The sequence below is a fragment of the Pogoniulus pusillus genome, chromosome 28 (assembly GCF_015220805.1).
Source record: "Pogoniulus pusillus isolate bPogPus1 chromosome 28, bPogPus1.pri, whole genome shotgun sequence".
Taxonomy (NCBI): Eukaryota; Metazoa; Chordata; class Aves; order Piciformes; family Lybiidae; genus Pogoniulus; species Pogoniulus pusillus.
In genome coordinates this window covers 3,588,518-3,611,336 of record NC_087291.1, presented here as the reverse complement: position 1 = coordinate 3,611,336, position 22,819 = coordinate 3,588,518, and the positions used below count along the sequence as shown (strand labels likewise).

The following is a 22,819-nucleotide window of genomic DNA, read 5'->3' as shown; positions in this document are numbered from 1 at the left end:
TGGCCAGCAGAGACAGGGAGGCAATTCTCCCCCTCTACTCTGGTCTGGTAAGACCTCACCTGGAGTATGGCATCCAGCTCTGGAGCCCCTATTATAAGAAGGATGTGGACGTGCTGGAGTGTGTGCAGAGAATGGCCATGAGGATGCTCAGAGGGCTGCAGCAGCTCTCCCATGAGGAGAGACTGAAAGAGTTTGGGCTGTTGAGTCTGGAGAAGGCTCCCAGGTGACCTTCTTGTGGTCTTCCAGTGTCTGAAGGGGGCCTACAAATAAGCTTGGAAGGGACTTTTTAGGCTCTCAGGGAGTGACAGGACTAGGGAGAATGGAGCAAAGCTGGAGGTGGAGAGATTCAGACTGGATGTGAGGAAGACATTCTTCAGCATGAGGGTGGTGAGAGCCTGGACTGGGTTGCCCAGGGAGGTGATATGGGCTCCGTCCCTGGAGGTGTTTAAGGCCAGGATGGATGAGGCTTGGGCCAACCTGCTCTAGGGTAGGGTGTCCCTGCCCATGGCAAGGGGGGTTGGAACTAGATGACCACTGTGGTCCCTTCCAACCATAACAGATTCTAAGATTCTATATCAGCAGGGAACAGGAAAATGGGACTTCACATTTTTACTCTTGCATTTGTTACATTTCTAGCTGACTGTCTACCTGTGGACAAAGTATTACTGTTTTGTACCTTATTATTTCTGATTTATGGTATGTTTACATTTGTTTGGTTTTTGGTTGGTTGTTTATCTCCAGAAGGTGGCCACACTTGCTAATTGGAAGACTTAACTCAGCACCAATTAAGTATATTGTACCAAAGGCAGAAAATCAGGGCCTGGATGTATAAACAGAACACCTGTTTCAGAAATGAGTACAGTAGAAGTCTTCATCCTTCTTTGCTTCTTTCTGGAGAAATGTAGGCTCCTATAAATCAATCTGAAACCTAAAAATATACATGCTTCTCTCTTAGTATTTCACACATCTTTTAGGTGCAGATCTTAAACCCTCTGAGACCAAAAAGCTGCTCTTAGAAATGCTCTCATTTGCTACCTTCTTAGCAGAAGAGGGAGATGCTTCCTTGGCTGCTTTTCACAAGAAATGCATCCAGGTGCCAGAGGAAGCCAGAAGACATTTTCATGTATAGGAGCTGCTTCTATTATAAATCACTATAGCAGCATGAATACTGTAGAAAACTGACTAGTGAAAAAGTAGAGAAGAATAATTCTCTTTCACCCCTATTAAATAAAAACCAAACCCACCCACCCAAAAAAAAAACATGCCACAAAACAAAACCACCTCTGCTATTAAGCTGTCAAAATTGCATCCACATTTTCACCCTTATGAGAAAAAAAAGTAACACTCTTTAAAAAGTGAATCCTGATGCCACTGAAATGAAACTAAATTAGTAGCAGTAAATTTGAAAAGCTTTTTCCTTCATATATATTGCATTAAAAAGTAGATAGAATGTAGCCCAATAAAAGCCAGGTTAGGTGGATACAGAACATGAGGAAGTGTAGTAAATAATGGAGCTTCTTACCTCAATTTTCCAGGTGTTTTCCTAACAAATAGAAAATAAGTTCAAAGTTTTATGTAGTTGTATCTAATGAAACAGATGCTTCTTTTCTCTGTAATTCTCCTCATTTCAGGAATCAGTGGCATACTCATTCTTTCTTACATTGAAAGCTAATTGGGTAGGAAGGATCTGTAAATTGTAAAGATAAGATGATGAATTAACAAAAAAATTAACTCCATTTTATAAAAAAAAACAAAGCTTTTTTGACTTTATTGACCTCAGATATTAAAAAATATCAGATCTGCAGAGAAATTTGTTCTGAAAAAAGTTGAACAAAATACTCATTTCTGCACCAGCACTGCTTTACTTGCAGTACTTGTCATGTGAAAGTTGCCTCTACTTGCTGACATCCAGTTCCTACAATAGAGAGCCTTTTTCTGTCCTCTTCAGGCTGAAACTGAGGAACAGCAACTACCCAAACACTCGCATTTTACTTTCCTTATGAAGCAGAAAGCCTCCACGTTCTGCAACACAGTTCTCTTTCAGACTACAGTGCTGTCACAGATGGCAAAGCACTCATTCTGAGAATTTCTGAAGGCCAGACAATTTCATATAAAAATCCTGCAAATTTTCTGAAATTCCAGAAGGACTTGGCCATGCTGATACACCTGGCTATTGTTATTGCCCAATTACTTTCATGTTTTATATCAACTCATTTATGAATAGAAAACCACTGCTTTCTATGTGCTGGACAGGCATATATGGTATATGACACGGCCAAACCAATTCATCATAGAATAGAATAGAATCATAGAACGGTTTAGGTTGGAAGGGACCTCAAAGATCATACAGTTTCCAATGCCCAGCCATAGGCAGGGACATCTCCCACTAGAACAGGCTGCTCAAAGCCTTAGCCAATCTGGCCTTGAACACCTCCAGGGAGGGAGCAGCCACAACTTCCCTGGGCAACCTGTGCCAGTGTCTTACCACTCCCACTGCAAATGACCCTTTCCCAATGTTTAGTTTCAATCTCCCCTCTTTGAGTTTAAACCCATTACCCCTCATCTTGTCATTACAAGACCTTGTCAATAGTCCCTCCCCAGCCCTCCTGTAGGCCCCAACTCTTGTAGCCTGTCCTCATAGAAAAGAAACTTGGCAGGGCTACACAGCCAGGCCAGCTGACCCAAACTGATCACAGGAGTATTCCATATCACACAGCACCATGCTTAGCAATAGAAAGAAGCTGGCTTCCAAGGTGGCTGCTGCTTGGAAGCTGGTTGGATATCGGACTGTTTTGGGAGGTGGTGAGTGATTTTCTTCATACTGCCTTTCCCTCCTCCTCTTTTTTATATCTATGAATTGCCTTTATCTTGATTCACAAGTTTGATTGCCTTTGTTCCTCTTACTCTATTCTCTGTCCTGCTGGTGGGAGGATGAGTGCGCAAGCAAGTAAGCAGCTGCCAGGTTGATTAGATGGTGTCTGTTGCTTGGACATATATGCTTATAACATACAGTGACAAACATCTCTTTATCAGCAATCTGATTTCTTTTTTGTTCAGCAAATCTTGCAATCCAGTTGAACATACTGAAACCAGGCAGAGGGTTACAGCAAATAAGCATTGTGTTGCAGCAGGATTACTTGATTTAAAGGGCAGCTCCTATGAATATTCTAAAAGGCAGCTTTTACTGTAAACTTCAGCAAATTCACAGCTCAAGAAGCATACTTTCAAACAAGTTTCTCTGGAGCTAGTCAGGTATTTTACACCACTGGAGAACTCAAGTCTTTTTCACTTTTTTTACGTTTTTGCCTTACAAAAAGTATTTATGTGATTAACTTTTACTTTAAAAAGCAGAATGGTTAAAGTTGCTACGCTGAGACCAATCTGCTAACAATGGAAAAGATGTAAAAGAAGAATTGACAAAGATGAGAAAGAACAGTTTGGTTTTATTCCATTTCATTTCAGTAAATTTTTATGTCAGTATTGACATGTCCATATTAGGGAAAGGAAAGAAAGAATCATAGAATCAACCAGGTTGGAAGAGACCTCCAAAATCATCCAGTCCAACCTAACACCCAGCCCTAGCCAGTCAACTAGACCATGGCACTAAATGCCTCATCCAGTCTTTTCTTGAATGCCTCCAGGGATGTCAACTCCACCACCTCCCTGGGCAGCCCAGGTAATCAAAAAAGGGAAACACAAAACCAGGCAGTTATGAGTTGTCAATTTCTCTCTTGTTCTAAGAGGTCATTTACTACATTTTAAAATCAGTGAGACATTTCTAAAACAGCATAAAAGAAGGGACCTAATAAAAAAAATAATAAAATACTGTGACATCATTAATTATTCCTTTCCTTCTATTCTCAGTGTATTTCTTTAGTGACAACAGCAATAACAGGAAAAGCAGGATAGCTGACACTGCAGTCATACATTTAATGAACAGCTGTTGTAGAACACTGGCCACAGCCTTTCCCTAACAATTTTTGCTTTGGTTAAATACACATGGGTTTCAGAAGAAAACAATATCAAAATTTGATTCAATATTTCCAGTGATGTTTCTCAATAATCACTGTACCAATGATTACATATTATTATTGATTAACTTATTAAATATTTTACCAACTATGATTTTATTTGCTTCAAGGGTCTACTACTAGATTTTATCAAATCTGCAAGACTCATGAAGCATTTATTATTTTGTTTCCTATACAGCCCACTTATGGTCTGTGACCAAGAGATCCTTACCAGGTTAGATGATCTTCACAATTTCTACCATAGAATCACAGAATCATAGAATCAACCAGGCTGGAAGAGACCTCCAAGATCATCCAGGCTAACCTAGCACCCAGCCCTAGCCAGTCAACCAGATCATGGCACCGAGTGCCTCATCCAGTCTCTTCTTGAAGACCTCAAGGGACGATGCCTCCATCACCTCCCTGGGCAGCCCATTCCAGTGCCAATCACTCTCTCTGTGAAGAACTTCCTCTAACATCCAGCCTAGACCTACCCCGGCACAACTTGAGACTGTGTCCCCTTGTTCTATTGCTGGTTGCCTGGCAGAAGAGGCCACCCCCACCTGGCTACAGCCTCCCTTCAGGTAGTTGTAGACAGCAATGAGCTCTGCCCTGAGCCTCCTCTTCTCCAGGCTAAACAACCCCAGCTCCCTCAGCCTCTCCTCATAGGGTTTGTGTTCCAGGCCCCTCAACAGCTTTGTTGCCCTTCTCTGGACATGTTCCAGCACCTCAACATCTCTCTTGAATTGAGGGGCCCAGAACTGGACACAGCACTCAAGGTGTGGCCTGAGCAGTGCTGAGTACAGGGGCAGAATATCCTCCCTCGTCCTGCTGGCCACACTGCTCCTGATGCAGACCAGGATGCCATTGGCTCTCTTGGCCACCTGGGCACACCATCATACTAGCTTTCCAGTCTTTTATCCATTCTTAAATGCCATTCCTGAAACAGCCTCCAATTTTTTATCATTCTACCTGATAGCCATAAAAAAGACAAAGGCTCCACAAAATACACTTGTAATACAGAAAATCAGTGTATGTCCAAGAATCGATAGTGCAAGGGTGTGTTGAGGCTTTCATGCACTGTCCTATTTGTTTGTATCCACCTATTATGCCACCAAGACTCAGTCTGTGTTAGCAGCTCGTTCTCTTACGTTTTAGTACTCCCCCAGGATTGAATGTATCTCTAAAGCTTTTTTTTTTCTAAAAAAACGTTAAGCAAGTTCCCATTTGTTTTTCAGATTTGGAAAGCAGTTGTTTTAAAGAAGTAAAGCAGCCCTTTTCCGCCTGCGTGACAGCCAGCTCCCCGGGCTGCGCTGCCCCTGCCATCCCTGGAGGCCAGCTACGGGAGACGCTCTCTCTCCCGCTCTTTTCCTCGGCGTTGGGGACAAGCAGAAGGCATGGGACACCTTGGGATCACTCGGACCAAACTCCCACGCTGCTGACAGACCGATTAGTCGCCTCTCAGGACTTACCCAGCTACAAACCAGGAAGCGAAGCTAGGCGGGGATCGGGCGAGACACCCCTCCCTCAGGTGCCGGCGGGGCCCGAGGGCGAGTCGGGGGCACGGGCAGGGAAGTCCGGCCGGTCTCGTACCACAGGCCCGGCCCATGGCGACAGTTAGCAGAGAGCGGCGGTAGGGAAGAGGCTGCAGGCCCCGGCGCTGCCACGGCCAGGGCCGGGCAGAGAGCCGAACGCGAACGGGCTGGGAAGGCAGGGAGGGGCGTCACGTGAGGCGCGCGGCGGAGCGGAAGCGCGTGCCGGTGCGGGCCGTGACGCGCGGCGGAAGTGCGTGTGCGTGTTTTGGTCGGGCCCAGGCGGCGGCGGAAGCCAGCGGCGGGCTGGGTGAGGCACGGCTGCGCCCCCGCCCCGCGCCCCGCCGAGGAGCCGCCTCCCCTGTCCCCCTCCTCCAACCCACCGTGCCCCGGCTCACCCGCTGGCCCCGCCGGACGCACAGACGTGGCTGCGCCGCCGCCAGACTTCCTCGGCTCGGCCTCCCCTCCTCCGCGCGCGGCCGCCGCGGCCTGGCCAGGTGAGGAGGTAGGCGGTGGCGAGGAGGAGGGCCGCGCTCGTATGGGCCCTGGTGGGGAGCGGGGGAGGGGGATAGAATGTCTGATGTTCGGGCTCCTGCTGGGTGTCGTCACCCTGGCGCCGTCGGCAGGCCCTGCGGAATGTTGGGCCTCGGTGTGGGCTGCCGAGGTGGGCACCCGGCGTGCGAGGAGGAGAGGCTGGTCCCTCGCCTCCCGTCTCAAAATGGCGGCCCCGATTTTCCCACTTCCCCTATTCCTGTGCCTGGAGCGGAGCCGACGGAGAGGTGGTGGTGGTGGTAGCGGTAGCGGCGAGGTTTGGAGGGGCCGCAGCGAAGAGAGAGCGGGGATCCTCCCCTGAGAGCGGCCTCTGTTGCAGTTATCACTGTCTGGATTCAACTGCAAGGGCAGGGTTGTTACCTTCGAGTTGCCTACGAGATACGGAAGGGGAGGTTGGGTGGTAGGGCCTTCGCTTTTCCTTTCACTTGCGACAGAAAGAGAGACGGCGAATAAGGTGGGAAATAAAATAAACGGCATGTCGCTAGCTGGGGAATAGCCTAGTATCCTGAGCATGCTGTACATAACACTTTATTTGAAGCTAAATATAAAGGTAGAATAAGGTGGAGAGACAAATCTATGTCCTCATGCTTTAGGAGATATAGAATTATCAAAACGTTGCAAACAATAGGACCATGAAAGGCTATTCTTTCATTGTTTTCAGTTATTCCCCCCCCCCCCCCCCCCCCCCCCCCCCATGCTTCTTTCAGAGTCTGGGGCTGGAAAAGAGGCTGAACAGCTAACTAAGCCACTGAAATTAATCAATTTCCTCTATTTAATGTTCAGATCAAGTAAAAAGCATGGCATCTTTGTTTTATCCGGTTTGGTAGTGACTTCAGAGTTTCAGGCGGTCTAGATTGTAAGCATTGTTAGTCTGTAATGACAAATGTCAGGGAAACACAGATGTTGGCTGGAGACAATGGAAGTACAGTCACCATTACTTACATTTCCTATGTGATAAACTATCTTATTTGAAAGCAATTAGTGCTGTATGTCATTCATATGAGCATGTGAGATGGCTATTAGCTTTAATTGGAAGACTAGGATTTTTTTTCAGTGATTGTGTTGATTCATTTGCCTAACTTACTGTCTCATGTTTCAATTTAAACTGGTTTATATGTCATAAGTGTTTTGAAAGCTGTGCTTATTCCTGCCTTGAACATTGTAGTAAGATGCCACACAGATTCTGCCAAATCTAGAAGAGAATAACAAAAACTTGGTTTGTAGGAATGTCTAATAAAAGGAGTGCATCTTTTTAGAGGCTCCTTTTGAAAACATTCAAGTAGTCCAGTGTAAACAAACCTACAGTAAATAATGGTGCAGTCTCAAGATTGTGTGATCTGTTTCCAAGTATAAAAACATTAAAAATTACTACAATAGTGTGTTCATGGTAAGGAACATTATCATTTGCTCTGAAATATGAAACCGGGGGAATGTTGTTTTGAATTTATTGTGACTTTTTATTGTGGTCTTTGTATTTGATAAAGCACTTAATCACATTTGTTGTAGAAACAGTGTTAGCTGTCTTAATCTCTTCAGTAGGCTGGCTTTTGCCACTAGTGTTACTTTGATACTTCTGCAATAACTTTAAAGTAGTTTAAAGCAGGCACTGATCAGAATGCTTGCATGACCAAATTGTCCCAAGAAATTGTGAGTTTGTAGGTGTTGATTAGGGCTGTTGGTGTTTGGTACTTGGACTCAAATGTAATAAAATATGTGGTGATACATTGCAATACTTTTGAGTGTTTTTTAATAATCAGAATTCGTTTACAAAGACTACCTAGCAGCATATGTCAACTTCTAGAGTGATAAGAATATCCAGCATTTGGTCAACTACTTGACAAGATTTATCTGGAGTACTTCCCTAATAACATTCTGCAAACTTTGTTATTCTGGAATGAAGCTGCTGTGCTTTTTGAGGATATTTACAAGAAGAGTGAAAGTGCATACTAAGCAAAAGTTCCTATGTTTTTGTAGTGCCCAAGACTGAAAACATGCCTTACTTTTTAATATATGATGAAATTCTCACTATAAACCATGTGAAAATCAGGAAATCTCCCTCATTTCTATCCACATGAAGCCACTCATCTAAAAAAAAATAGTATTTTCCTCAGCACATTTCAATTCAATTCCCTTACATAGCTTCCATGCATCAGTTTAAGATCTTGGTTCAAGTGAAACAGCTGTTACTGTGTATTTCTATTTAAGAGAAGAGTGAAAAATAAGTATGGCTGCTAAGTCATTGAAGTAAACGTTCAGAAGTATCTCAAAAGTGATGTGTCAGAAATGGCTCAAATTTGCAGAGTGTGTGTAGGCTACTGAATATACTATTTTTCTCTTTTGTGATGATTTTTTGTATGATTCTTAAGGCTTGTGTTTTACAGAGTAGGAACTGGAGAATGAATGGGACCTGGGGCTTTGAGCATGTGTGGGGTTTGTAGCATTGAAATCTACATTTAAATCCTTGTGAGGCATATTCAATGCACAGATGTGAAAGGAACAAGCTAAAACAATTCTGCAGTGGCAATGTCAAACTGGAGTACCACTTTTTAGACCAAGTGCCTGGGCCTGCACTTGGGTCGCAACCCCATGAATGCTTTTGGCTTGGGGCAGAGTGACTGGAAACTGTAGGGTGGAAAAGGACCTTGGTTAACAGCCATCTGAACATGAGCCAGCAGTGTTCTCAGGTGGCCAAGGCAGCCAACAGTGTCCTGGCCTATATTAGAAATAGTGTGCCAAGCAGGACTAGAAAAGTGATCATGCTCCTGTACACAGCATTGGTGAAACCACGCCTTGAATGCTGTGTTCAGTTTTCGGTCATTCACAGTTGCAAAAACATTGATCTGCTGGAATATGTTCAGAGAAGGGCAATAAAACTTGTGAAGATTCTGGAGAATAAGTCTTAGGAGAAGCAGCTGAGGGAACTGAGTTTGTTTGGTATGGAGAAAAGGAGTCTGAGGGGAGACCTGGTTGCTCTTTACGTCCACCTGAAAGGTTATTGTCGATTGGGTGTTGGTCTCTTCTTCCTAGTATCAAGTCATAGACCAGGAGAAAACAGACTCAAAAGTGTGGCAGGAGGTGTTTGTGTTGGATATAAGGAAAAATTTTGTTACTGAAAGAGTGGTCAGGCAATGGAACAGGTTCCCCAGGGAGGTGGTAGAGTCCCTATCCCTGGAAGAGTTCAAAAACCACGTAGACATGGCACTTCAGGACATGGTTTAATAACCGTGGTGATGTTAGGTTGACAGTTGGACTTGGTCTTAGGGGTCTTTTCCAAATAAAACAATTCTGGGATTCTTTTCAGAAAGAAGAAAATCTTTAGTCATTTTTTAATGTTGACATGTTGCAAACTCACTGAATAGTATAAATGCAATTTGAAACTTCAAAATATGATTTATTTATACAGTTATACAAGAAGTGAGAGACTTTTTTAATGTGTGAGATCATCTGTATGTGCTCTCTCAGGTTTTTTTATCCTGAGCTGTTAAAAAGTAAGTAGTGTGATTGTAGTAATTAGATCTTCTGATGTGACTGTTGAATGAATGATATTTGCAGTAGATTTCTGGGACTTGATGGCCTCTCTCTTAGGTACTGTGATCTGTCATCTTGACAGCTGCTTGGTTTTCTACATAGTATTTGAATGTCAAGAATGGTTTTTGTTGGGGGGAGGGATATTATAAAGACGTAAACTTTGAAGTACTGTGATAACTACAGTTTCTATAGCTTGGGCATCTACAAAAAAATGAATTGGGTATTTTTCTTGACTGCCTGTTTCAGCTTTACGTTCTGAAGGAGTTTTGCAGGATATAGTAATTAATGTCGTGTAGGTTACACTAACCTGAATAGCTGAAAGCTGTGAATGGCCAGTTGAAACAAGGAGATACAAGTTAAATCAGTCTAGGCTGTTTTTCTGTTGTACCTCCTTTGGCTCTTGCTATAGGAAACAGCAAGCTAAAAAGTAGTTCTAGCGAGTAATCAGTGTAGTGAGTGGATTTTCTTCACTATGCATCTAGAAGTCACTTTCTAATTCATGTAGACAATAGATGTAGTCCTTGTCTTATTAATGCTCCAGAATCTAGAAAAAACATGGGCTGAATTAAAAGGATTTAAAATTGTTTCCTGGTTATTCAAACACACTAGAATACTACAGCAAACAGGCGTACTTCATTGCAAACCAGAAATAACTGTAATTACTTACCCAAAAAAAAGATAAACAAATGGCTGCGGGTATTCTGAGCTACCTGTACTTTGGCTATGCCTTGCTGCTTGCTTGCTTGTAGTACGGTTAGGGAGAGATTAACTTCTGTCACTGCATTTTTATCTAAACTACTCCATGACTTCTGAAGTATATTTCAGCAGCACATGGTACAGGGGGGAAGAGACTTGCCTGAGAACCAGCACACATCAGCTGTGCATCAACTGGTTTATGCTGCAAGAATGGGAGGTGTGGTATCTTTAAAATAACTGTATCCATTCCTGTATTCAAAAATACTCAGCCGAAATTACAATGGTGTTAATAATGGTGGTGGGATATGCAGAGGCTTTTGCTTCATGGAAACATGAAAGTGTACCACAGGGAAAGATTGTGTTTGCAGGAAGATATAAGTAAAGTTTGATATTTATTAGATTGTTGTGCAACTAATATCCTTAAATCAACATTTGTTCTTTAAATATTATGACAGTTGAACAGGACACAAGCTCAGGATAGACAAGGATGAATATAGGATTGGAATTTCCTGCCTGGAATAAGCTAAATTATTTTGAGAAGTAGAGGAAAGGACAAGGTAGAGTGGAGGCTAGAGCTCTGCTAGAGTGTTAGCACCTTTCAGAAAAGATTCTTCACCACTAGGACTGAGTTTACAAAAGGTAATGTTAAGGAGACTGAAGGCTTAGTGTCTGAGTTAAGAGTGTAGCAAACTCGAATGCTTGAGTGCCTAATACATGTGCTAAATGGTTTCAAGGGGAAGATGGCTAAAGGCTACTGCTTGTTTTATATACAAGTAATTTGAAAGCGGTAAGTTTGCTTGCCTTTTAGGAACGTGTATTAAAGCCATATTCTAGATCAGGACAATGTGCTACATAGTGACATTCTGGAGAAGCTGTGTCCCCACAAAGTATGCATAATTCAAGTAAATAATCAGTTTGGTTGAGTGTATTTTAGTATAAATACAAAAGCAGGTGTCTCTCTGAGAGTTGAATGACCATCACTTAGTTGTATTTCCTGTGGGCTCCCCTGGAATTTTGTTTTGGGAACTGGGAGGAAAGAGAATGTGGAAAATTACTATGCCAGCCTTTCATATAGCAATGTCTGTCTGCAAAAAGATTCAATCTCTGCTGTTAAGCATGTAAAAGCAGAAATCTTAGGCTCAGAATTGATACCAGCAGAGTCTAAAGGCTTTCCTGTCTATATGAATAAATGCTATGATTGATTTTTTTTGTTTGTTTGTTTGTTTTAAAGACAAGTAGGTAGTCTGAGGGATGTGTACTGTTCATACTTGCTCTTAAAGATCTCTGTTATGAATGTTGATCTGCTAGGACATACTAGTATTGGAAATGGCAATTTGTCGTCGTATCATAGTTGTTTGGTGGCTTGCACAAAGTGATCTTACCAGTCAAGACAATCCATTTTCTGCATATGGATTTATTTGTCATAGTGTGTTGTTTTTTCTAGATTTGACAACAGTGATGGTAGTATTGACTTTGGTAAACATTAGGATAAGTTATGTATAATCCATATTACATTAGTGAATTAGATTTTTCTTACTTGATTTGTAAATCTAATTCTGCCCACTGTCTTTTCATAAACAGGCTGTTACTGGCAGAAGTATTGCAGAGATCTGAATCCTGGAACTTGCTTTTGAGACCTTGAAACAAAGGACTTCTTTGTAATTTGGACATGGCTAATCGAGGAGCCACAAGACCCAATGGGCCAAATGCTGGAAATAAAATTTGTCAGTTCAAATTAGTACTTCTAGGAGAGTCTGCAGTTGGCAAATCAAGTTTGGTGCTTCGTTTTGTAAAAGGACAGTTTCATGAGTTTCAAGAAAGTACGATTGGAGGTGAGAAAATTTATCCTCTGAATTTGTTGAGTTTATATTGTCCTTGCCCTTGACAACTTTGAATGTAGTGGCATTTCTGGAATGTGTCATTGCCAACAGGGATCAAATCTGAGCACTGTATCTCTTAATTGTAAACTATACCTTTCTAAGCTAACAATTGTAGTTGATAGAAAACTGTAGCAAACATCCGTGTCAAGTGGAGAAAGCAGTGTGTTTGAACTCTGTAGTTCTGAAAACTGGGCTTGATGTTACATTTTGTTTCTGGGTGAACCTGTGGCTATTTTATTTGTGCTATGTACCTCATGCACAAAGTAGCTGTTGAATAAGAGTTAAGAACTTAGTTGCTATGAAAACAGTGCTGCATCATCCAAAACGTGTGTGATGTCATTTATGCATCCTGGCTTTGCTTTTGCTTTGGGAGAACTTGGTGTTTCTGGATATGCTTGGTTAGTAATTCCAGAATTCAGCTTGCTGGTTTTACATTTTATGTGAAAGCAAGCAAGTGCTGGCTACTTGAATTTGAGGAAAATCTTTTTAATTGTGATCTAATTTTATCCTACTCCCTACCTCCTTGGCAGGTTTCTTCTGTTATATATAGTATGTTGAAGTTGTTTGTGCTTTGAGCTGTGCTCCTCCTTCAATGCTTAAACTTATGCTAAAACATCTTAATGGCATACAGACTTTAAAAAAATGGGGGTTTTATGGATTGATTCAATATTCTTTAATAATCCTTGTTTCTGTTTGCATGGATCAGTATAATTCATGTAATGCCCTTTCAGTGGTCTGTGCGTGTCCTTATGCGTGAACAGTTGTTGAAACGTGGAAAATCTAACAAAGCTCAGAAATAAATACAAGCTGAATTTTAGTGCTTCCTATTTTTACCCTATTTCTAGCTATTACATGTGTTTATTTTGTGTATCTGTCAACATAAACAGAGAGACACTTTTTTCTTCTTTAGCAGTCTAATGCTTGCTTTTGGCTTTGTGCATTTTATAATGTTTTTAGAGTAAGTGTTAGTATGAAAGGTTTCTGTATTGTCTTACACAGCTATGTGGTATCATGGGAGAGCATTCTAAGAGGTTTGTGGGGAATTAACTTCCCAATGTCAATGTGATTTTTCGTTTTTAAAACACTGTTAAAATTAAGTTTAATTGTTCAAATTCAGCAATCTCCAATCAATTTAATTTCTTTCTTTGTTGTGTTTTGGTGGTGTGTTTTTTTTTGTCTTAGTGCCTGGGTAGAACTGCAGATAACCTGAGCTCTGTAACACTGCTTAATATCTATCCAAAGTTTAAACAAGTCTGAAGTTCAAGTTTAGATATCTAGAGCTTAATCTCTATTAACTTGTGGCTCTTCTATAACATTAAAACAAGGGAATGCCATAGGATGCAGCTGAGCGATACAAAATATAGCCATGTTGGTATTCAGGAAAAGTTCTCTATAGAAAAAGCTGTCTAGCTTATGGTCACCTAAGGCATCATTTTCTTCATAAAAAAAGAGCCTTGTAACAGAGACTTAGGTGCATTGTGAATCTGAGTTAAAACGTCTAAAAGGGTGCAGTTGAAGGCAGACATGTTGCATGGTGTTGTGTTTGATAACTAGACACACTTCAGACTAGCCTGTTAGTTGCTTAAGACAAAAGTATGGCTGTTAAGGATAAACTTTCAGATAATTAACACATCTTGATTGCAGAAATTGACATTTTATGGTAGTTTAATGTTCCTTTCAATAAAAAGAAGAGGATGTAATAGAATAAAATGCGTGTTTCATTCTCCTCTCTGATGACATCCTTTTATTTATAGAGTAGAGGTACGTTCTTCCATTGAAGAGATAATGCCTGTAAGGGTTTCAAATTCCACTTGTTTTAATATCTTGTGTCTGCCTCTGATAATTACAATATTGAGCTGTTTCTCAGCAAAGAACAAGGGGACACAGTCTCAAGTTGTGCCGGGGGAGGTCTAGACTGGATGTTAGGAAAAAGTTGTTGTCAGAGTGATTGGCATTGGAATGGGCTGCCCAGGGAGGTGGTGGAGTCGCTGTCCCTGGAGGTGTTGAAGAAAAGCCTGGCTGAGGCACTTAGTGCCATGGTCTAGTTGACTGGCTAGGGCTGGGTGCTAGGTTGGCCTGAATGACCTTGGAGGTCTCTTCCAACCTGGTTGATTCTATGGAAAAAGTATGGGGTCTTTACATCCATTTCTGGGCTGGTTAGGGAGCCACTAAGAGGAGTTTGTTCTGCCAGTGCTTGAATATTCAGCATTTAGAGAGATTTGTGGTCATTTAACATTGGAACATCAAAGCCTTTGCCTTCTCCAGCCTGCCTGCTCATCTGTGATGGGTGCTAATATCCTGAAGCAGGGAACCCCTGACCACTTAACTAGTCTTAACTAACTTGATACTAGTTAGTCTGGTTTATAAAGTACAATTGGGTTGCTTTTGGTTTACTGTAATAAGTTTAAGTTGAAAGTTGCAGTAATTCTGGAGTGATTCATAGGCTATAATTTCTTGGAGTATGTGGGAGAGGGTAACAAGCATGCAAGGGTTAGGGGTCAGTATTTCTTCAGACACTTGATTTAAATAGGCCACAGTCAGTGAATGTGCTTAATTGTGAATCTCTCGTTCAGCCAATTAGAGGGGCTGCCCTTAGTATTTCATCAAGTAGAAGCTCTTAAATTACTTTGTGCAAGGAGGAAAAGCAGACCAGTCCACAGTACATCGTAAAAGTATCTGTCATGACTGGAGAAACACCACCAAGCATTTATGCTGGATTGCTCAAACTTTCATCTAAATTCTTGGAACTGTACATTTTCTGCTATGCATGTATGGGGTAAACAATGTGACTATAAAGCAGGTAGCATGTCAGACCACTATAATAGTTGTGGGGTGATTTTTAAACTTAAAAAGCTGAAGTAGAACAGATGGCTGAATTAAAACTCAAAGGATTAAGAGAATCCAGTAGAAGGAAATCTTGCTTGTGTGTTTTTCTTTTCCCCTCAAGATAATTTTTTTAGATCCTAGCTATGTTTTGTAATACAGATACTCAACTTCGTGTTTCTAATATGTACCTTAATATGAATGCAAAGTCTTTATTAAGACTGTTTGAAGACTTGTGGTAGGTTACTTAGTGTTTTATGCAATTAGACCATTATTTGGGGTAATGGATGCAAGCTTCCTTGAGTCTGCAGGCTGTTAAAATCAAGTGAAAATTAGTTCTGGATCACTTGCAAATTAAAAACTGCATCTGCTTTAAGAAAAAGTTACTTCTGAGAAGTGATTCTTCCTTCTATACCAGTTAGCTAAGGTGGTGCTTTCAGCAGCTGAAAATCAAGGCTTTGGGATACTTATTCAAGTAATGTATGTACTTCAAATATCAGAACTGTTGAATTACAGCATAATGGGATGCTGTAATTAGTACTTCCTGTAGTCAGAGCAGGAAGAAATACATCTAGGGGATTGGAGAGAAGGCCTGTGATTGCTCAGATTCACCATTAGGAAAAATAGAAGGAAGAATTCTTTCAGATTATTGCTTTCTTATGTCTTTAAATTTAATTTCTTCAGTTTAAATAACTTGTCGATGGTTTAAATAACTGTTCTGTGTTGATCAGCTACCATCTGTCAACTAATGCTTGCTACAAACCTGCTAGATTGTACCAATAGACTTGAATTGTTTAAGGATTTAAGATTTCTGGTTTCAGCACCTCTGTCTTTTTTGTAGCTGCTTTTCTAACCCAGACTGTATGTCTTGATGATACAACGGTAAAATTTGAAATCTGGGATACAGCTGGGCAAGAACGGTACCACAGTTTAGCACCCATGTACTACAGAGGAGCACAAGCAGCTATAGTGGTATACGACATTACAAATGAGGTAAGTACTTAGGCACAAGGGGAATTGGGAAGTTAGCAGCCTTGTATTCATCTTGCCTTAATGTTTCTCACTGACTTGTGTGAATTGATTCATCGCTTCATGGAACGGTAGAATGGTTGGGTTGGAAAGGACCTAATTTAAAGGTCATCTAGTTCAATCCCTCCTGTCCTGGGCAGGGACATCTTTCACTAGATTAGGTTGCTCATTTCATGTTGGACTATGCAATGTTAAACTGTATCTGTAGACTTTTCTTGACAAAAAAACGTTTCTAGAGATTTATTTATTAGAGAGAAAGGAAGCAAATTCTGATGCAAAAGTGTTTTAAACTCACCTTTAAATCAGTTCACCAGAGTTGAGCTATTAGTGTCACCACATAGGTGGTGGCAGTTTATTTCTGGTGGTGAGACATTAATACTGTAGTATTGCAGTGGTACTGTAGGTTATATTTGAGGTTTGGAAAGCTGGCACAAGCCATTGAGACAAAAATGTAAGATAATTTCATTTCTTATTTGAATATAGACCAGATTAACTTCACTTGGTTTTGGTAAAATTAAACTTCAGTAATATCAAAACCCTCAAAAAATCCCAGAAACCCTATACCATAATGAAAAATGTGCAGTAGTTTGAAAGAGTTTTGAGGTCTTCTCAGTATAGCTGTTCCTAAACACAATTCTTCTAGAGGAGAAATTGAATTTCCTTTTTTGTTCTTCTTAACCATCTCTCTTTCTTGTCTGTCTGCATTAAGATCTTCCTATCTTTACTTTCTCAACATTATCCAAACTGAGCACATTTAAGAACTAAGGTAGGAACGATTCATATTGAAAGCTCAATTGACAAGTTGGAATGTGCTTTTGAACAAAGGTAGCAGCCTTGTGTTGGCCTTTTGCTTGAAGTATAGATAACAGAGAGATTGGGATAATAAAAGAGTACAAAAGGATGATAAAACTCAGTTGCATCATTTTGCAATCATTAACAGGAGTCCTTTGCGAGAGCGAAAAACTGGGTCAAAGAACTTCAGCGACAAGCAAGTCCTAACATTGTAATAGCTTTAGCAGGAAACAAAGCTGATCTAGCTAACAAAAGAGCTGTGGATTTCCAGGTATGTACATAACTTGTATTTATAGAAATACATTTTTCTTTTTTTTATTAATAGAAAGGCAATAAACCGAGGAGGAGCTTGTATGCATAACCTGGTTAGTTGTTATCGGGGTCATGTGTTAAATATGAATGTCAGCTGAGACTAATTAAATCATACATGCTACTGGAAAATCTATTTCTGTACAAGTGGTATGTAGCTGTAGACTTTTGAATAATTAAGTTTCACTTTGAGTGATAACTAATTTTATTAGCATATCTTAAAGGCTAATTGAGTTTCTGTTCTTCGACGTGACCTCTTCCTGTCTTCTACCTGAAATTACCAGCAGCTAGAGTGTCAGTAGATGAGATAGCAATAACTCCCAGTGCAAACCATTCTCTCTGTCTTGTCAGCAGGAGAATTTTGATCATTGCATGATACAAAGCTGATTGATGTGTTTAGCTTCCTTAGACTATACTGTTGAAGCAGTGGTTTTAATGGTGCTTTTTGTGGCACTTTTTTTGTTTAGTGGCTATATCTGTGCTCTCACCAATACAGTTTATAGTCTAGAAAGTTTAACCAAGTCATATGAAAGTAGCTTCCAAGGCAAATAAAACTTACTGTAGGTAGTTGTGATCTGCTCATGATTGATTTAATTGAATTATTAGTCACTCTTTTTACAGTTTTAACACTTATTTTATGTCACTGTGTGAGATAGTGCTTTGCATAGTAGTGAATCCTTTTGCAGCTATGAGAGTTGGACTATGAAGATTAGCAATGTTCTTAGGTGTTTTGACATTATCAAACAATGCTACTTTCTGATGTTCAGTTGTAACAAAGGTGTGGGATCTTTGTGCTGTGTGAAAATTTGTGATTTCAACACATTTCATACATGTGTGCAGTCAAAAGCTTTGTGAAATGTAATTGCCTAGTAGAGCTACCTTTATTTCTTTGTACAGTTACAATCTTACTATTTTTTCCAACATTCAGGGTTTTGTTAAAGGCTTTTTGAGCTCCTTGCAGGCTTGACAATCAGTTGCAAAGCACATTCTAAATTTCTATACATTTGTTAATGTGCTGTTTCAGATATAGTTACATAGAACTTAGCAAGTGTCACTTAAATTAATACAGAATGCTGTAGGTATTTTTCATCATAGGTATGCTGTAGTTTGACTTTTTGCAGATCTCAGTTGAATGCAAAGGCTGTTACATAACTGTGAGGAGCTGGGTATTCTCAGCTGAATTAGCTGACAAGAACTGTGGCAAAAATAGGAAATTTTTTCCAAACTGTATTTCAAACCCAAATTCAGCCTACAAATGGAGGTGAAGTGGCAAGATATTTAATAATGTTTATTTGTTTTATGATGGTGAATTTCTGTCCATCTGCCCCAATGGATGAAAGATTCAAGATACTTCATAAACAAGATTACTGTTCCAGTGTAATAATAGACTTTCTGACATTTGATGGTACTGTCTGAAACTTATTTGTTCATAATATCACAGCCAGTGTTCTGGATCAGGGTTGTCTTTCTCATAAATACTTAGTATTTCATTTTCCCTGAGATTTTTTTTGCATCTGGATGCATTCAAGATGAGTAAGGATTTTTAACATAGGGGCTCTAAACATTTAACTGCTTTATAGAATTGTAACTTCTTCACAGCTGATGAGTAACACATTGTCACATGAATGTTTCAACAAACTTGCATTCAGAACGGAGTAGAAATTGTTCCTTAGTAGCAGTAAAAGTACAATGTGCAATGATTCTACAAGTTTTGTGGTGTTTGTATTATTTAATGGAGTAATGCATATTTAACTTTCAGGAAGCACAGGCTTATGCAGATGACAACAGCTTACTGTTCATGGAGACATCTGCCAAAACATCTATGAACGTTAATGAAATATTCATGGCAATTGGTGAGTTTCTGAACAAACTGAGAATTTAAGGGACTTGTGGTGGTATGTGTCTCACAAGAACAATTTTCCTACCCCAGGTTCTTTGGTTTTCACATAAATTATTTCTGGCACTAAAGTTTTCTTAGGCCCTTTCAGTGTTCTGAAGTCAGATAAACTTATCTGTGCAGCTGTGCTTAAAGTCTCCAGTCAAGCACCAGAACACTTGAAATAACTTGAAATAGCTAAGCTATGTTACTTTTTAACTCTGCCAGCAAGTTCAGTGTACCTGGTTTAATTCCATGATAAAAACTTCAGCTGCTTCAAGTTAAACCAATTGCCTAACTTTCCCATGGTACAGGTAACCAAAAAAAGCTTTATATAGCTGTTCTCCATTGTAAGATGAACTTCCATTCTTGCAGTAAATTTGATTAACAAACGCTAAGTGGAATGTAAATACATGCCTTGTAATGGTATGTTGTTTACAAAAGGTTCCACACTGCCTTAGATAGATGCAGAACCTGGAATAATGCAGCTATCTGAAATGCAAAAGTTGTGCCAAGGATGTGTGCTTAAATTCCATGTCCAAGTATACGTGAAGGACACTTAATGTGAAAAGTGAATTAGTAATACATTTTATTCCTAACACAATCTTGGGGATTTCTGTTAAGATGCTAATATGTAATAATCATAGAATCAGCCAGGTTGGAAGAGACCTCGAAGATCATCCAGGCCAACCTATCCCCCAGCCCCATTCAGTCAACCAGACCATGGCACTAAGTGCCTCATCCAGTTTTTTTTTAAACACCTTCAGGGACGGTGACTCCACCACCTCCCTGGGCAGCCCATTCCAATGCCAATCACCCTCTCTGTGCAGAACTTCCTCCTAACATCCAGCCTATACTTTCCCCGGCACAGCTTGAGACTGTGTCCCCTTGTTCTATTGCCGGTTGCCTGGCAGAAGACACCAGCCCCACCTCGCTGCAGCCTCCCTTCAGGTAGTTGTAGACAGCAATAAGGTCACCCCTGAGCTTCCTCTTCTGCAGGCTTCACACCCCCAGCTCCCTCAGCCTCTCCTCACAGGGCTGTGCTCCAGGCCTCTCACCAGCTTTGTCGCCCTTCTCTGGACATGTTCCAGCACCTCAACATCTTTCTTGAATTGAGGAGCCCAGAACTGGACACAGTACTCAAGGTGTGGCCTGAGCACTGCTGAGTACAGGGGCAGAATAACCTCCCTTGTCCTACTGGCCACACTGTTCCTGATCCAGGCCAGGATGCCACTTGGTCTCTTGGCCACCTGGGCATCTTCAGCCTACTGTCCACCAGTACCCCCAGGTCCCTTTCTTCCTGGCTGCTCTCCATCCACTCTGTCCCCAGCCTGTAGCGTTGCTTGGGGTTGTTGTGGCCAAAGTGCAGAACCCTGCACTTGGCCTTATTAAATCTTATCCCACTGGCCTCTGCCCACCCATCCAGCCTGTCTAGGTCCCTCTGCAGGGCTCTCCTACCTTCCAACAGATCCACAGCTGCTCCTAGCTTGGTGTCATTTCTTAACCTTTACATATTTAAATGAAATATACTAATGTAAATTTGAGAAAATATTTTGTCTGAAAGATTGCTTGTCCATGTGACTATCTTTTCACATTGGTGGGGGAAATTGAGCTTTGTCAGTGCATCATAATAACATCTGTGCAACACTGGACCAGGAAAGGAAATCTTAAATATATAAATGTGACATGGTATTTGGAATGGCCTTTTGCACAACATGGATGTAGTTCTCAGGGCCATGTGTGTATATGGTCTTCAGAAATGAGAGAAAATGTAAAATGAGAATGTGAACGCAATTGAATCACAAGATACAGCTGCTTGTAAATTGATGGCTGTAGAGCTTATCCAGAACTTCCAGTTAAAGATCATGTTAACTTTAGAGTTCTAGGATGTGCCTGTAATCTAAAATGACAGTGTTCTGAAGGCATTTTTTCTGCTGGTGCTTTGTCTCTTTATGCTGTCTTGGGAGCTTACTACCATGTGAAATCTTGAGGTTTGAGTAACTGAAGTTGTAAGATATCTCTGAAGATCATCCAGTTCAACCTATTGTGGGAAAAAGAGCCCAGATGCGATTACCTAGCACCACAACGTAATCTTGTTGATGTGTACTGTGCTGGCTTTGTGCCTGTTAAATGTGCATTTCATTCCTTTTAGGAAAAGTTGCTCTTGAAAAAAACTTGGCTAGAGTAATTACTTTAAGGTAGAAGCATGCAGTGAAACTACAACGGGGGAAGTTGTTGGGTTTTGGTAACATGGGTAAGACAGGCCCTTGGAAGTCCTTTTACGTACATCTTGACTTCCCATCAGAAAATTGCTAGGAGGAGCTACTGCTCGAAGAGTATAACATTTTTGTCACCATTATCCAGAAGGTACCCTGGAGCTACAAGAGCAACAAAGAAATTATCCCAGTCGATGCAATAAAGAGAAAAGAGACAGGCTGAAGTAGAGGAGAGCCTTGGTACAGTATCTGGCTAGATAGCTGGGTTTGTGCCAGTGCTACTGATCTTAGTCTGTTCTGTTGTAGGTGGATTCCTACAAGAGGCATCATTTATGGGCATAACATACCTGTGAAAATACCAAGTTCAAGTTGCTAATTTATTTCACTTCTAAAAATCATGTTAGATAGGTAATCATGAAGAGGTTTTGTCTTAACCTCTTTAATTACCAGCACAATGAATGAAAGTAGATCTTACAGTGACTGCATTGATATATTGCTTATAGAATAGCATGTTGAATGTTTGTGTATTCAGGTAATTTAACCATAGTACAATCTCAGATTTAACTCTCTTTTCTTGTTGACCTTACAGCCAAAAAATTGCCCAAGAATGAACCACAGAATGCAGGAGCCAACTCTGCCAGAGGAAGAGGAGTAGACCTTACTGAACCCACACAACCACCCAAGAGTCAATGTTGTAGTAACTAAACCATCAGTTGCTTTAAACTGTTCTGAGTATTCTTCTGCTTCCTAACTGTTAATAACCATGGAATTGGAGTGCTTAACCTGGCCCAGTACTGCTTCCAAACAGCAAAGAGACTTATGATAATAGTCAAATTCATGATACAGAGTTTTCTTTTGACCTAAAATTTTAACATGCATGTATCCACCACTGGCTGTAATGTTTCAGCAGTAGAGGAGAGATGAAATCGGAATAAACTTCCATCAGGTGAAAGGTTTCAAGAATGATTTGCCATTAGAGGTGTAGAATGACTACTTTCTGTGGACCTAATTGGCCAGTTCCTATAGCCTCAATACTGATTACTGGTAAAATAAATAGAATTGGGACTTCTCATAATACTCAATTATACTTTAAAACCTTTTTAGAAACAGGGTAATTTTTAATTACTTATTCACAGTATTGATGCAACCAGTTGTTTCTGCAGGTGTCTACTCTTTAGTTATACATTCCATAGTTGAATAATTACAAATAATACTTGCATTAACAATTTTAAGAACCCTGTGCTTGCAAGAAAGTGGAGTTTTAGTTCGTACACTGTACGTAAATTATACAACCCGGTTAGTTATCTAAGGGATTTAGTGATAAATCAAGTTTAACTTCATTGCTAATCTGCTCAGAGGGTACAGACAAGTGAATTAAACTTTACAACTTCAGATTTTTTTTTTCCCTCAACAAACTGTAAGAGCTCTTCAAGTAAAACCACAACAAACTCAGTGTCTGTGAATTCTTTCTTGATTTCGATCATTGCCGGCCATGACAGTTTGTTTTTCCCCTAAGGAAAAAAATAGTGCACTAACAATTATGTACATCCAACTTGATTTTAAATTTGGATATTAA

The 22,819-nt window shown here is 40.5% G+C and overlaps 2 protein-coding genes across 3 annotated transcripts in view; one reads left to right on the top strand and one right to left on the bottom strand.

Annotated features, from left to right (window-relative positions):
• Positions 1 to 2,563, bottom strand: part of EFHB (EF-hand domain family member B) — a 31,688-nt gene extending 29,125 nt beyond the window's left edge. The window contains exons 1-2 of the mRNA XM_064166918.1: positions 2,486 to 2,563; positions 1,523 to 1,543 (exon numbers count right to left, since the gene is read on the bottom strand). Of these exons, the coding sequence (XP_064022988.1) occupies positions 1,523 to 1,543; positions 2,486 to 2,563 (99 nt within the window). The remainder of the gene's footprint in view (positions 1 to 1,522; positions 1,544 to 2,485) is intronic.
• Positions 2,564 to 5,799: 3,236 nt separating this feature from the next.
• RAB5A (RAB5A, member RAS oncogene family) lies at positions 5,800 to 22,695 on the top strand. Of its 2 annotated transcripts, none has more exons than XM_064167248.1 (6): positions 5,800 to 6,039; positions 11,900 to 12,150; positions 15,863 to 16,014; positions 16,991 to 17,113; positions 18,911 to 19,004; positions 21,833 to 22,695. In XM_064167248.1, the coding sequence occupies exons 2-6, from the start codon at positions 11,988 to 11,990 to the stop codon at positions 21,946 to 21,948; spliced, it is 648 nt and encodes a 215-aa protein (XP_064023318.1). In that variant the 5' UTR covers positions 5,800 to 6,039; positions 11,900 to 11,987; the 3' UTR covers positions 21,949 to 22,695. The 2 variants fall into 2 exon arrangements, with proteins under 2 accessions (XP_064023318.1, XP_064023319.1); XM_064167249.1 differs by having other exon boundaries at positions 5,800 to 6,047.
• Positions 22,696 to 22,819: the final 124 nt, after the last annotated feature.